The 15663-nt window shown below is 42.0% G+C and overlaps 2 protein-coding genes across 2 annotated transcripts in view; one reads left to right on the top strand and one right to left on the bottom strand.

Moving 5' to 3' along the window:
* LOC121971155 overlaps nucleotides 1-5080 on the bottom strand; it is a 32234-nt gene extending 27154 nt beyond the window's left edge. Inside the window, exon 1 of the mRNA XM_042522292.1 lies at nucleotides 4634-5080. Within this exon, the coding sequence (XP_042378226.1) occupies nucleotides 4634-4921 (288 nt within the window). The 5' untranslated portion in view covers nucleotides 4922-5080. The remainder of the gene's footprint in view (nucleotides 1-4633) is intronic.
* A 781-nt stretch (nucleotides 5081-5861) lies between these two features.
* Nucleotides 5862-9202, top strand: LOC121972784. The gene is made up of 4 exons (XM_042524418.1): nucleotides 5862-6275; nucleotides 7650-8081; nucleotides 8192-8492; nucleotides 9036-9202. The coding sequence occupies exons 1-4, from the start codon at nucleotides 5862-5864 to the stop codon at nucleotides 9200-9202; spliced, it is 1314 nt and encodes a 437-aa protein (XP_042380352.1).
* The last annotated feature ends 6461 nt before the right edge of the window (nucleotides 9203-15663 follow it).

Genomic DNA, 15663 nt, shown 5'->3' with positions numbered 1-15663 from the left:
GCGCTTAGGTAATTTCGACAACTAGAGCTGGCTCGATAGCTCGAGTCCTCGGGTACCAATGCCCGATACTTCTATTTGGGAAAGGGATCCTCTGGTCCATAAATGTTGGACCATTTATTGGTCTAATATTTACATTGGTGGGAGCAATGACCCCCACATATTTAATATGTGGGGGTCATTACCTTCCACCAATCCATCGTTCTTGCTCCAAAAACCGATCAAAAAAGATGATCCAGAGGATCTCATTCCCTTTACTTGGGCCAAGAATTTGAGTCTGGTCAGGTTAAAAACTTTTAACGCCAAATAACAAAAAAAAAAAATCCCTTGGCTATCATGGACCAATCTTAAAATTTGCATGCTAAATAATTACATATAGAAAAGAAATTACAATAACCTTCAAGTGGGCCCTGGCTAAAGTTAGGGTATCACTTGTATGTGGCTCCGCACTTGCTGCTTAGGTACTTAGAGCATCTACAATGCGGCGTTAAACGCCGCGTTATAATGTTACTGTGCATTAACACCGCGTTGCAGATGTCAATGCGACATTAAAAAGCTTGAACACGTTCAAGTGTTCGTGGGGTGGGCCTGGGCGGGCCCACCCCATGTGCAATTTTTTTTTTGTTTTTAAATAACATATAGTTATTTAAAAACTTTTAAATAACGAGAAAGATTAACATAAAAGATTTTAAAGTTTTTTTAAAATAACGGCTAGTTATTTAAAACGTTCAATTTTTTTAATAAATATATTTAAAAAATCAATTTTTTTTTAAATAATAAAATTATATTTTTAAACGTAAGATTATTATTAAAAAAATAAAAAATATTTAAATATTTTAAAATATATTTAAAATATATTTATTTAATATGATATAATTTTAAGATAAGTGAGTGGATGGTGGAGTCCATGAATAATGAGTATTAACGTTAAAAGGGATGTGGTGTGGATGCAAGAAAGGTGTTGTTATAACGAATATGTGGCAGTAGACTCCATGATTTTTGATGAGGTGGTGGGTGTTATAACGTTAGAGCATTGTGGATGCTCTCACAATATCTACAACGCGGCGTTAAACGCCGCGTTGCAGATGCCAACGCGGCGTTAAAAAACTTGAACGCATTCAAGTGTTCGTGGGGTGGGCCAGGGCGGGCCCACCCCATGTGCAATTTTTTTTTTGTTTTTAAATAACATATAGTTATTTAAAAACTTTTAAATAACGGGAAAGATTAACATGAAATATTTTAAAGTTTTTTAAAATAACGGCTAGTTATTTAAAACATTCATTTTTTTAAAATAAATATATTTAAAAAATTAATATTTTTTTTTAAATAATAAAATTATATTTTTAAACGTAAGATTATTATTAAAAAAATAATAATTATTTAAATATTTTAAAACATATTTAAAATATATTTATTTAATACGATATAGTTTTAAGATGAGTGAGTGGATGGTAGGGTCTATGAATAATGAGTATTAACGTTAAAAGGAATGTGGATGAAAGAAAAGTGTTGTTATAACGAATACGTGGCAGTGGACCCCATGCCTTTTGATGAGGTGGTGAGTGTTATAACGTTAGAGCATTGTGGATGCTCTCAGAGCATCTACAACGCGGCGTTAAACGCCGTGTTATAATGCTACTGTGTATTAACGCCGCGTTGCAGATGCCAACGCGGCGTTAAAAAGCTTGAACGCGTTCAAGCGCGTTCAAGTGTTCGTGGGGTGGGCCAGGGCAGGCCCACCCCATGTGCAATTTTTTTTTTGTTTTTAAATAACATATAGTTATTTAAAAACTTTTAAATAACGGGAAAGATTAACATGAAAGATTTTAAATTTTTTTTAAAATAACGGCTAGTTATTTAAAATGTTCAAATTTTTTTAATAAATATATTTAAAAAATTATTATTTTTTTTGAAAAATAATAAAATTATATTTTTAAACGTAAGATTATTATTAAAAATAATAATTATTTAAATATTTTAAAACATATTTAAAATATATTTATTTAATATGATATAGTTTTAAGATGAGTGAGTAGATGGTGGGGTCCATGAATAATGAGTATTAACGTTAAAAGGGATGTGGATGAAAGAAAAGTGTTATTATAACAAATATGTGGTAGTGGACCCTATGCCTTTTGATGAGGTGGTGGATGTTATAACGTTAGAGCATTGTGGATGCTCTCAGAGCCTGGGGTATTAAGCACTCAAGCTCAGGTTCCCGAGTCCTTAATTAGCTCATATGAGCGATTGGACGCTTAGGCTCAGGTTCTTGGTTCTCGGTTGTCGAGTCCTCTTGGTCCTTGTTATTTCAAGAACTCAGTCTATTCGACACTCAGTAACTTGGCTTAGCATGTGTTAGATGACTTTGATGATTTGGCTAGCTCGGGATGGAGCCATGTAAACATATCTTAATGACCTAGAATGGATCATATACCTAAGATATCAATCAGATCATAGTTCAAGTATATACCTAAGATATTCCTTCGGATGGATCTAGTGACTAGCGCATAAAGTGTTATCATCATAAGGTTTGGGGTTCGAATCTCGATAAAGTCGAGATAAATGTCTCTCTTATGTGCTAGTCACTATTCCAAAGACTAATAACCGTCCTGGTTTACCTCATCCGTTTTGACCTTTGGACGGGTTGGCGGAGGCGTTGGGGGCGAACGTATTTGCCTTTTGCCACCAAGTATATACCTAAGATGATTTGGCTAGCGCATGAGGTGTTGTTACCATGAGATCTGGGGTTCGAATCTCGGCAAAAGTAGAGGTAAATATCTCCCTTATGTGCTAGTCACTATTCCAAAGACTAGTAACCGCCCGTGATTTACCTCCTCCATGTTGACCCTAGGACGAATTGGCGAAGGCGCTGGGGGCGAGCGTATTCATTATTTTGCCACCAAGTATATTTAAAAATCCGCAGATGATTCATGCCGCAGATAAATCCGAAGCTGATTCCAAACCAATACAAATTGTCCTACTGATTGCTTCATCCTCATGCATACGCTATTGTTGTTGGAAGAAATCTTGATATTTATATTCTTTTAAAAAGTGTAAGATCACTCTATTTAAAAATCAACCTTTAGAACATTTATTGTTAATGGATTCAAATTTTAAGTATGATTTCTGAAATGATTAGAATGGGATCCTCTGGATCATTTTTATGATCTATTTTTAGATTAGGAAAAAGCGGATTGATTGAAAGTAATGACTCCTAAAGGTGGATTGGTGGAAGACAATGACCCCTACATGTTAAACAGGTAGGGATTATTGTCTCTCACCAATGTAAATATTAGATCAAGGAATAATCTAATATTTACGGACTAGAGGATCCTTTCCCGTAATGATTTACCATATCCTTTGATTTTTATTTATTTTTATTTATTTTTTTAATAATTCTATCAGCTGACGGTATAGTTTTAGCTGTTATAAAGCTCATTAAAATATTTATTATGTAGGAATTTAAAACAATAATAAGATATTATGGTAAAATAAAATTTTCCTATTTGTTTATCAAATATTAATATTGTACCTCTTTTTAAATTGTACTTTTTAAATTTATTATTGGCCGAAAACCTTCATTCATAAACAATCAGTCTAATTTTTTTAAAAATATTTTTTTAAAAATAAATAGCTATTTAACTTAATTGTATTTATCTTTTCATTAGGTAAAATATATTGAAAAAAAAAATCATTTTAATAGTTCTACCAATAGAAATAAATTATAAATTTTAAAAAATAAATAACTATTTAACTAATTGTATTAATCTTTTAATATGGTAAAACATTTTCTAAAAAACAAAATTATTAATTTTACATGTTTATCTGCAACTTTAGAAAAAGATAATTCAGTAGATAAAACTAGCTTTATTATTATGCTATTTATAGGACCGTAAATGAATCAAATGTTCATTATCAAATTTAATATTTGACTTGATAAAAATTTATTCATGTTCGTTCAACTTTAACAACTTGTTAAACTAAATAAATAAGCTTGAATACATATGTGTTCAGCTCGTTAACATTAGTAAATAACGTTCATGAACAATGTTCATTAATAATATTCGTGAACAATATTCATGAATTATATTTATTAATAAACTCTTTCCAATATATTAAATAAATAATAAAATAAATAAATAAATAAATTTAAATTATAAATTCATTAACTAATCAAACAATTAAAAATTTCAAACAAGCAAACAAACTTGAATTGAGAGCTCAATAATATCTAAACGAATTAAGCTGTAATCAAGCTCGAGCTAAGCTCAAATCAAGTTCAAGCCAAATTTAAATTACGAGTTCGATAACATCTAAACGAACTAAGCTCAAGTCAAAATTCAAATAAGCTCAAGCTTATAAAAAATAAATCAAACTCAACTTAAATAATCATTTCAAGAACTTAATTCATTTTAAGTTCGGGTCAACTATCTTATCAAATAAATTTGAACATCTTACCGTTCCGTTCATTTATGGCTCTAGTTATTTGGTGAAATAATTTTGTTTAATTTAATTTAATTTTAATTTAATGTTTATGAAATTTTATATCAGAGTTTAAGGAATTTACGATGGGAAAGGAATTTACTGAGCAGTAAAATTGTCTTTTTTTTTTTTAATAAAGAAATAAAAAAGTTACCTTTCTCAATCTCCGGAAGTCGTCGTCCTCCACGAGGTGGGCGTCCCCAACGGACCGCGACGCAACGACCGCCGCCGCCGCCCCTTGCTTGATCCCCGCCCAAGCCATGGCCACGATCTTTGCCGCAGCCACCCCTGCAGCCGCAGAGGCGGGTGCCCTCTCCCGCCAGCCGCAGAGGACGGCCGCGGCCATCGCGACCCCGAGCGCCACCACGGCCAGGTCCAGCGCCGCCGAGACTAGAGTCGCCCGCCTCAAGCTCCTCAGCAGCAGCAGCAGTCCCGCCGCCATGGGCTCCGACGGCGGGCCGCGGATGGCGGACCTACCACCGTGAGCTGGGCACGTGACGGCGGAAGGGGGAGGGGAACGTTGTCGTGAGGGTCCGCGCTGTTTACCGAAGAAGCAAACAAAAGCGTGGCGGTGTGCGCGTGCGATGGGCAATTGTATTAGTCCATCGATGGCTCTAGAATTTAGAATTTATTATTGAAGGGAAAATTTTAAAATATTTATTTATTTCATTTATTTATTATATTCCATTTAAATATGTATAGTTGTTAGGTTTCGAGCCTTTCGGTTGTGTTGTGCTGGTTTTCATGATGTGTCAACTAGAATGGCATCTATATTATTTTTGAGGTTTTTTGATTTTTTTTATTATGTAAATTATATAATATTGAATTATTGAAGAAATATTTATATATTTTCTTCTTCATATTTAATTAACAAATATATGGTTGGACTTTATAGATATCGTGCTGTGTGACGAACTTAATTGGATCGCATAATAAGCAAGATAACTAAGACTTGTTTTTTCTTATTATTATTTTTAAAATAAAAACATTATTGAACTCACGAGGAAAAAAAGTGTTTTTTTTTACTTTAAAATATTAGATAAATAAAAGTAAACACAAAGATGTTTGTTTGGGTCAAAATTCAGAAGCTTTGAATCGATCCGGGAGATTCTTTTTTCCTATAATTTTTGGGAATTAAATTTATTAATTATTTTTCTTTCAAATAGAAAACCACGACGCTCTTAATTAGGGCATTTACCAGTAACAAACGGCTCGAACCACGAGTTTAGTCACATCGCCGTGGTGCTGGGGCCTGGGAGCATGCGCCTTCGTGTCTCAACTCGTGTCATCACAAAGTCGTCAGCTGGATCGCTTTAAAAACCAGGACTTCTCACTCTACCTACGTGCGTTCATTCTCTTTCTTGAGCAAATCGTGGTCGGCCATGGACGCCGGCGCAGACAACGCTCCGCTGGTGGCTACTTCGGATGAGGGCGGGTTGGATGATATTGACGTTGCGCTCCACCGCCTCGAGGGCTTCCTCTGTCTGCTCGGTTTCCCTGACTCCACCTCCTCGCAGGCCCACATCGCCGCATCCTGGGCCGCCTTCCTCCTTCTCGGAGTTGCCGTCCCATGTGCCGCAATATTCCTCTCCCAGTGCTCTCCCTCCGTCTGCGAGGAGTACAAAGTGGAGCAGTTCGAGCTCTGCGTCCTCCTCTCTGAGGTCTCTCTCGCCGCCGTCTCCCTTGTTTGCATCTCGCATAACCTTCTCAAGTACGGGATTCGGAGATTCTTGTTCGTGGATCAGCACCACGGCCATGTCCAGAGATTTCAGAAGGAGTATGTCCGCAAAATCCAGGTTGGGTTTTTGCGATTTTTCTTTTGCTTCTCAGATCGATCGTCTCCCTTTTCCTTTATCTTGCTGTTATAGCACAGCAATTGCTAAAAAATTGTTTCGGATCGATCACGGTTGACAATAATCAATCAGATAAGCATGGCCAAAAAATTGATACTCTGGAGCTTTTGAACGAATAGTGTGAATTATGCAAATAGATTATCTCGTTTCATGATTCTGCTTTAAACTAAATTGATCAACTGATATAAAAATGTTTCTTATTGTTCAAGGCTGATAATAACCAAAAAAATCAGCATGGACAAAGAAATTGAACCTTGGGGCTTTTTAATGAATGGTGAGATTTATGGAAATAATTTTCTCGTTTTATTGTTCTTGTTTAAATACATTGGATCAATTGTTGGCTAAGGAAAATTATGTGTGACTTTTTTGTTTGTTTTCACGGACCTTAGTCGCTTGGAAGCATTTGGCGAAAAGAAATGCTGCAAATTTGATTATCTAACACTAGTTACTAATTCCTTTATTGCATTTTGGGCTACGTTTAGAGTTTTAATTTACATGGATATGACTCCATCATGCACCGGGCTGCTCTTTTTTTTTTATGACTCCATCACTCAGTGAATCATAGTCTATTTGGGTTAACAAGTGAGAGTAGCAGATATTACTGCACTATAAGCTGTAAGAAGAAAATCAGCTATCTGATTGAAATAAATGAGTTCATTTGATGTGCTTGTGCCGCTTCTAGATGTCACACGTCTTCTCTATTTGTCCCTTAATAGGTTCAATTAATATTTATTTGATTGAATGAACATTTTCAAATAGTATATCAAGAACTTTTATGTACCTGAGGAAGTATATTTCTTTCCTTGTCTAGTTGACTTCATTGGACTTTGACAATGGCCCGTTGTCTTTTTATTGTTTTCTTAAATTATAATTCGCCTGCATGAGAATTTACTTCTTAGAAGTCTCATTAAACATGGTTTGGATGTATAATGAATGAACAATTTCAAATAGTATATCAAGAACGTTTATGTACCTGAGGAAGCATATTTCTTTCCTTGTCTAGTTGACTTCATTGTACTTTGACAATGACCCGTTATCTTTTTATTGTTTTCTTAAATTAGAATTTGCCTGCATGAGAATTTATTTCTTAGAAGTCTCATTAAACGTGGTTTGAATGTATATCAGGGAGAGTTAAGGAAATATTTTCATTGTTTGTTATAATAAAAATTAATCATAATATGTAAATTCATTTTCAAATCAACATATATTATCCTTATGGTAAATGATGATGTTGGAAGACAATGTGGTCAGTTTGGGCTGATAAACTCTTACCTCTCATTGATCTTGACTGAGGATTTATTGTGTATCAAATGGCAGGAATTCTTTCATTTGCTACTTTGGTGGATATTGCCATGCTTTCTTGTAATGACCGCCCGTGAAATTATCCGCTTTGTGTATACCTTCTATGAGACCACATGGAGATCAACAACAGTTTTGGTAGCTTCAATGATTTCATGGGTTTATTTAACAATCATTCTTTTATCAGCTTGTATGTCGTTCAATCTTATATGTAATTTACAAATTATTCACTTCGAAGACTATGGAAAGCTTTTGGAAAGAGATGTAGAAACTTTTGAGTGTTTGGAGGAACATGCGCGCCTACATTTCTATCTTTCAAAAATAAGTCATAGGTTCCGCATATTTCTGCTTTCCATTTTCTCAGTTGTCACAGTCAGTCAATTTGCCACCCTTTTTCAAATCACTAGATATAGTGGGAAGATCAATTTCACTAATGCTGGAAGCTTAGCTGTAAGTTAAAACTGGTATACTAGTCCTTTTTATTTTCACATACAAGTTCCTGGTTTTTCTTCAAAGATACCTTAGAATATGGAAATTAATTTATATTTTTATATTAACAGGTTTCATCTGTTGTTCAAGTTGTTGTTATAGTTCTCTGTTTAAATGCAGCATCCAAAATTTCCCATAGGGCTCAACGCATCGGATCCTTAGCTAGTAGATGGCATGCCTATGCAACATGCTGTCCGACTAAATCGCAAGTGCAGGATACAAGTGTATCAGGGAATATGGAGGATGTTTCAGTGTGTTCCTCGTCGAGAGATTATTCTGAGAATGATCTGGAATCACTAGAAAATTCCACAACGTTTAATAATGCTCATCTGGCTTCCTTTATGCCCTCATATCACAAACGGCAAGCTCTTGGTATGTAGCATTTACTTTTTTCTCTATATTGTTTAGAAATTCTTTTTGAGGTATAAAGCATCCGACATAGGCCCTGGTGGACTAAAGCTATTAAGCAGTATCAAAGTCTGGACCTGATATCTTGTCATCATGTCATGGCAAATTCTAAAGAACTTCAAATTCTAGAAATAATTTGCTACCATCCACAGACATGCAAGAAAGTGAATAGCTTTTGTATCAAATGTTTGGTGATAGAAGTCTTCAAATAATTTTTTTTTCATTAAGAAATACTGACATTTTGCATTTTCAACTAGCTAACGCAATTGATATTCAAGCATAATTGTTATTTATCTGCTGAGGCATATGGTATGAAGCTTGCTTTGCCTAAATTCTCTTTATTAACTATGTGCATAGTTCTTCTCAACTGCCAAAAGGTGCTACGGTACATTGTTTCTTTTTTTGCAGCATAGCTCATGACAAAATATCTGTTGAGAGTACCCTCGATACAGATTTGTTTCTGTTGGCTCTCCGTTCCCTCCTTATGTTTCCCTATTGCTTTTACAGTTATTTATCTGCAGTCCAACCCCGGAGGCATTACAATCTTTGGATGGACAGTTGACCGAACAATGATCAGCACAATTTTCTTCTTTGAGTTGACCCTTGTGCTTTTTGTGCTCAGCGAAACTTTAGTATTTCCTTCTTTGAGTGGCTTTGTGCATTCCTCGCAATGAGCTTGAGCTGTAATTTCGAGTGGATGAAGTTCACGACACATTGAATTTTTTTCTTGGTGTGAGTATCAGCCGCAAAGCGCACAAAAGACAATGCCTCATCCAGAATGCAGAAAAGCTTGGTCCCTTCCTTCCATCTATCCCTCAAATTCATGTTGCTCTTTTATGTGATTAAGTTCATGGTCCATGTTCAGAGTACGTTCGTTGTTTGCCGAGATGAAGCCACGACTTGCACAGAAGAACCCCACTCTATATTTGGTCAGTCACTTGGTTCAGGGTGACTACTTTTGTGAATCCATCTACACTGCGATGTTTTTTTTTTTTTTCTTTCTGTTTAGAGTGATTCATTTTGTGTATCAAATCTGTTGCTAAATTTCCATGTATAAAACCATCTACACTGATTTTATTTTTTATGAATTCACATGAATCACATACGTGTAAATATTGAACCTTTCTGTGATCCTGTCCGAGAGTCGAGTCGACGGATGTTGGGGACGTGGCGCTCTACGCTGTTTTCGGCTGATCTCCCGATGACGTGGACCTCCGGCGAACCTGCAACAAAGCCGGGCCGGGAAGGGGTTTCCGACGATGACCCTCCGACGCTCAAGTCAGGCAACGACGAGATGAAGTAGAAGCAGAGTAATGAGACAGTAGCTACAATGATGAATCGCGCATACCTCCGTTGAAGTCTGGGGGTCCTTATATAGGACCCCTGGGAGGTGCACGCACGCTTCTTGAGAGGTGCATGCACGCTTCTTGAGGCGTGCACGCTCTTCTAAACATAACTCGGAATGGATGTGTCAGAAAAGTGTGTCTGACGTCATACCATAACTGTCCGAGCATATCTCTGACATGACAGTGGAAACTTCCACCGTACGATTCTCTGTCCAGCCTAGTAGCCGACCATGCTGTCTGTTGGCGGCACCTGGGTCGAGGAGGATACCACCAGCTGTCTGCCTCCTTCGTCCTTTTTTACGCCTCTTGTCTGTTTCCGGGTCCGCCCAGCAGCCCAGGCGGTCAGGCGCAGAGGCGTGCCAAACCGAGCGGGAAGGCCCCTTGGTCACTCGGACGGGAATGCGTTCTTTAGTTGGTCAACGCTCAACCGAGCAGACGGGTCGCTCGGCGCAGCAACTACTCTGTGGGCAAATTGTGAGCATCGGAAGACCGACCCATGGTTGAGCTATCTTCGCGCCGGCCCTCGCGCTATCCCGGCCGATCGAACTTTATCTCTCTCCAATCGGCAAAATCCTTAAGTTGACCCTCTTGACTTTGACCTTCACATGTCGTTGACCACTGCCCATGTGGGTCCCCCTATGCTTACCACCGGATCACGTGTCTCCCTCTCAAGTCTAGTCGAAAGAGGCTGTAAGTCCGACTGACTAGACTAGTTTAGCGTTTTGCTGGTCGTCCGGCAGCGATGATGGAGGGATTGAGGTGGGCTCGGGCGACCCGCTTGGCCGAGCCGTCGCTAGCCGGTCGGTGAAAAGTGCGCTCGCACTTGTTAAATCTTTTTGCTCTATGTCCAAACTGCTCGCGGTCAAAAGCTATCATCATCGAGATCCCTTTGGAATTCGTACAAATCCCCCTTATTAACAATGAGCATGCGACCACGCCGGGTAATGGTCTCCCTTAAATGCTACCCAATAACCTGGCGACACGTGGAGTCCCCGCCATCATTGTACGGCAAAGGTGTCAGCTCCGATGGGACACGCGACTGTTCGAATTTCACGGTCGGATGCAAGCCTCGATTCTGGTGACCTAAATCGGACGGTTCTGGCTGGCCGGGCTAAACGTTTATAAAACCCCGAAGCCAACTTCTGCTCCATCATTACTGCCTCCGTGCTTTGGTGATTCCTTTCGTGCCCAGCTCTCTGGCAAGTTGCTCTCTCGGCGCTCTGGCGAACTCTCGGCACCCTTCTCCTTTACGTTTCGCTTCCTAGTAAGCTTCTTCATTGCTTTAACTTGTCGCCGTATTCCTTCGTTTTGGTTTTCTCTCTGTTCCTATTCTCGTCGGTCTTTCTCTGTTGAACCACTAGCAAAAACATCAAGTTTTTCCTTCTCCGGTCATCGCCAGTGCCTCTGACCCTTCTCCTGGCCTCTGGTACCATGCCATGGAGAGCCGGTTCGACTCGGGAGATGCCTGTAACTTGATCAATGCCTATGACATCCCTGATGACCACAAGCTTACCCTGGACGAGCCGTCCGACCGACCCCATGACCCACCGATCGACACTGTTACTTTCTTTCGCGACCAATTTGTAGCCGGCCTTAGGTTTCCCATTCACCCCTTCATCATAGAAGTTTGCAACTATTTTCGCATTCCGCTCGGCCAACTTGTGCCCAATTCTTTTAGGTTACTGTGCGGCGTAGTTGTGCTCTTCCAGATGCACAACATCCCCCTTAAGCCTCAGATCTTTCATTATTTTTATTATCCCAAGCAGTCCGAAATCCGCACCTTCTTGTTTCAATTGCGGATCGGCCTGGTTTTCTTCGATAAAATGCCTACTTCCAACAAGCACTGGAAAGACTATTTTTTTTTTTTTGAGTTTTCTCGAGCCACCACCTTTCCGAACCCAATGGCAAACTGCTCTGCTACCTCCCCCCGACCTGAAAAGGTATAGGACCGAGTCTGCTTTTCTACATGCGGCTAACCTGCTTGCCGGGCTGAAGCTGGACATCCACAAGCTGCTACCCAAAGGGATGTTGTATTTGTTTGGCCTAAGCCCGATTCGAACGCGACTTCCGAACGACCCTGGTAAGAAATAACTTTCTCTCCCTTTCTTTGAGTCTAACTAATTTCTTTTCTCTTTCTTGCAGCTGCGACCATGATGAAATCAATGGTGCTCGGCATGCTGAAACGCAAGGCTGCCGAGATAGAGGCAGCTGCAGCGCAGGAGGTGGAGAGGCTTGGCATTGCCCTGGTCGGCTCTCATGAAGGTGAGAGCGAAGAGGCGCAGACGGCGGGTGATGCGTCTGCCGCTCGAACCATCACCACCGATGCAGCAGGAGAAACCGCTCCATCGAGCACTCAACCCGCCACTCGCCCTAAGGAGGCTGAATCTTCCGACGACGAACTTCTGTTGGTTGGGCGCAAACATCGCCGAATGGGCACACCAACCCGCTCGGCCACCTCAGCTGTTCACGTGTCCGAGTAGATGGACGATCCTCCTCTAGCTCCAGCGACTGCGGGGAGCGCTGTCTTCTGATCGGACCCCATCTCAAGGGGATTGGCCCTCCGACCCTGTCGCTACTCAACCTATTAGCTCATTCCCTCCGGCTCCACGGGCAATCAGGCGATATCTTATTTGCTCTTAGCCGGTCGGCCAGTCCTCCGCCCCTTCAACGTCTGCTCAATCTGCACTGAGCGGACGCAGGACAATCAAGGCCATCCTTCATCTACCGATGGAGGAATATCTGCAAGCGGCTGAGCGGCCGATGAGTCCTGAACACCAAATAACCATCTGGGGACTGCTGGCGAAGGTCTGGGAGGACGCCCGGGCGCGTGTTGGTTTGATGCCCCCGAGGCTGCTTGGCAACAACTATCTGCAACAAACCACCGGGGTAACTTTTATCACAAGCCTTCATTTCTTCCTCTCCGTTCGGTACTGACTATTTCCCTTCGGACCTGGTTGCAGTATTGGGTGGAAAGTATAGCGGTATGCAACTGCTTGGCTCTCCTCGAAGAGGAGTTTAAAATGCTCAAGGTCTCTGGTGGGGCTCCTCCTCAAGGCTCTTCTTATGCCGAGCTGAAGGCCGACCTGGATAAGACCAACAAACTACTAGAGGCCGAGCAGCACAAATCCTCGGGCCTACAGACTAGGGTGGACCAGCTCGAGAAACAGGTCAAAACATACGACAGGAAGATCACTTTGGCCACCACCAAGAAGAATCAAGCCATCACCGACTTGGAGGCGAAGAATGTCGAGGCTCGAGCTGAAGGTAAAGGAGCTGACTGATCTACTCACCGCAGAGAAGGCTGGTCGCTCGGCGGAGGTGGTCACTCTCCAGGCTGATCTGAAGACCTTTCAAGACGCACTGGAGGCCTCCCGAGCTGCCTTCAAGGAATATCAAGAGCCCGAGCCTAGCCGAGTCGCTGTCATGCAGCAGAACTACATCCGCTCGGAGAAATTCGTAGAGAAAACCTGCGCTCGGTTGGTCCACGTGTTCGAGCTGGCCATCACTGCCACAGCTGACTACCTGAAGACGAAGGGTCGGCTCCCTGAGGATTTCACTATTCCTGTCCGCGATCATGCTGATCTTCTAACCATGATTCCGGATGAGATTTTAAATTATCTAGAGTGAAGTCGTGGCTGTGTAATGGCCGTTCGGCCTATTTCATTTTGTGTACTAGCCATTCGGCTTTATTTTGATTAATGAATTTCTTCGTCTGCTTGCTCTATTGCTGTGTATTTGGGCGAGTTATCTATTCCCTTGATCGTTACCGAATTCGTGAGAGCCTTCATCTTTCGATCTTCGAGCTATCGCTCGGCGAGACTACTTTAAATCTTGTTAGGTTTAAGCGATGCCGAGGCTGAACTTTATAGTTACCGGTCGGTGATCTTCGAGCTGGATTTTTAATAGCCTCCGGTTCGGCTCTAGAGTTTAACGTCGTCGCTCGACGGTCTTCTGGCCGAAGAGTTTATAGTCGACGGTTCCGACTCTAGAGTTTAACATCGGCGCTCGATGGTCTTTCGAGCGGGATATTTATGGTCGCCGCTTCGCCCCTAGAGTTTAACGTTGCCGCTCGACGGTCTTCAGGCCGGGGGGGGGGGTTTATAGTCGCCGGTTCTGACTCTAGAATTTAACGTCACCGCTCGACGGTCTTCAGGCCGGAGGATTTATAGTCACCGGTTTGACTCTAGGGTTTAACGTCGCCGCTCGACGGTCTTCAGGCCGGGGGGTTTATAGTCGTCGGTTCCGACTCTAGAGTTTAATGTCGTCGCTCGACGGTCTTCAGGCCGGAGGGTTTATAGTCGCCGGTTCAACCTAGGGTTTAACGTCGCCACTCGGCGGTCTTCAGACCGGAGGGTTTATAGTCGTCAGTTTGATTCTAGGGTTTAACGTCGCCGCTCGACAGTCTTCCGAATGGGGTATTTATGGTCGCCGCTTCGACCCTAGAGTTTAACGTCGCCGCTTGACGGTCTTCAGGCCGGGAGGTTTATAATCGCTGGTTCGACTCTAGATTGGCCGCTCGACCGTAATTTTGCAAAACCTTTTTGATTTTACTCCCTACGGTTGAAGGAAATAAAGAGGATAATAAGTATATCGCATATTACATTGGTGCACCTTTCATCTAGCTCGGTACGGTTGGAGGCGGCTTGCACTCCACGGTCACTCTAGCTTCCGCTCGTCATCGTCCTCGAGGTAATATGCGCTCGAACGGAGCTTTTCTACAACCTTGAAAGGTCCAACCCAAGGAGCTCCCAGCTTAGTGACATCGCCAACCGCTTGACTTTCTTCCAGACAAGGTCGCAGACCTGAAAAGATCTAGGAATTACCCGCCTGTTGTAGTTTTGCTTCATTCTTTACCGGTACGCCATCAAGACGGCAGCCTTGGCTCGCGTCTCATCCACCAGGTCCAGCTCCAAGTGCCTCCGCTCGGCATTGTCTTTGTCGTAGTGTTGGGTCCGATCGGATTCTATCCCGACCTCCACTGGGACGATGGCCTCCCCACCATACACCAGGTGGAATGGGGTCATTCCCGTTCCTTCCTTAGGCATTGTTCGGAGTGCCCATAATACACCGGGCAGCTCGTCTACCTAACTCCCACCGTCGTGGTCGAGCCGAGCCCGAAGAACTCGCAGGATCTCTCAATTGACGACTTCAGCTTGCCCATTGCTTTGGGGATACGTGACAGAGGTGAAGGTCTGTTGGATGTCGTACCCCTCGCACCACTTCTTGAGTTGCTGACCCGAGAACTGCCTTTCATTGTCAGAGATGAGCCGCCGCGGGATGCCGAACCGATAGATGATATGCTGCCAGATGAATTTCTTGACCACCTGCTCGGTTATTTTAGCCATTGGCTTGGCCTCGATCCACTTAGAAAAATAGTTGACCGCTACTAGTAAGAACCTCCACTGTCCGGTTATCATTGGAAATGGTCCCATAATGTCCATGCCCCATTGATCGAAAGGGCAGGACACTGTGGATGTCTTTAGCTCCTCCGCGGGATGATGTGAGAAGCTATGGTATTTCTGGCAAGATAAGCACGTGGCGACCGTCCGAGCGGCATCCTCCTGTAAAGTTGGCCAAAAGTAGCCGGCCAAAAGAATCTTTCTCGCTAACGAGCGGCCGCCCGGATGCCCGCTGCATGAGCCTTGCTGCACCTCTTGTAGAATATAGTCTACATCCTCCGGACCAACACATTTGAGTAGAGGCCTGAAGAACGCCTTTTTGTAGAGCTGATCGCCAATGAGGATGAACTGACCAGCTTTCCTCCTAAGCAGATGTGCTTCCTCCCGATC

The sequence above is a fragment of the Zingiber officinale genome, chromosome 4A (genome assembly GCF_018446385.1).
Source record: "Zingiber officinale cultivar Zhangliang chromosome 4A, Zo_v1.1, whole genome shotgun sequence".
Lineage (NCBI taxonomy): Eukaryota > Viridiplantae > Streptophyta > Magnoliopsida > Zingiberales > Zingiberaceae > Zingiber > Zingiber officinale.
Note: the sequence above shows the minus strand (reverse complement) of the source record. Positions and strands in the feature narration are given on the sequence as shown.

Excerpts from the sequence above, each read along its gene's own strand:
- LOC121972784 (XM_042524418.1), top strand. The coding sequence starts at position 5,862 with ATGGACGCCGGCGCAGACAACGCTCCGCTGGTGGCTACTTCGGATGAG. Across the intron at positions 6,276-7,649 it reads AGTATGTCCGCAAAATCCAG|GAATTCTTTCATTTGCTACT; the intron begins GTTGGGTTTTTG and ends ATCAAATGGCAG. Across the intron at positions 8,082-8,191 it reads CTAATGCTGGAAGCTTAGCT|GTTTCATCTGTTGTTCAAGT; the intron begins GTAAGTTAAAAC and ends TTATATTAACAG.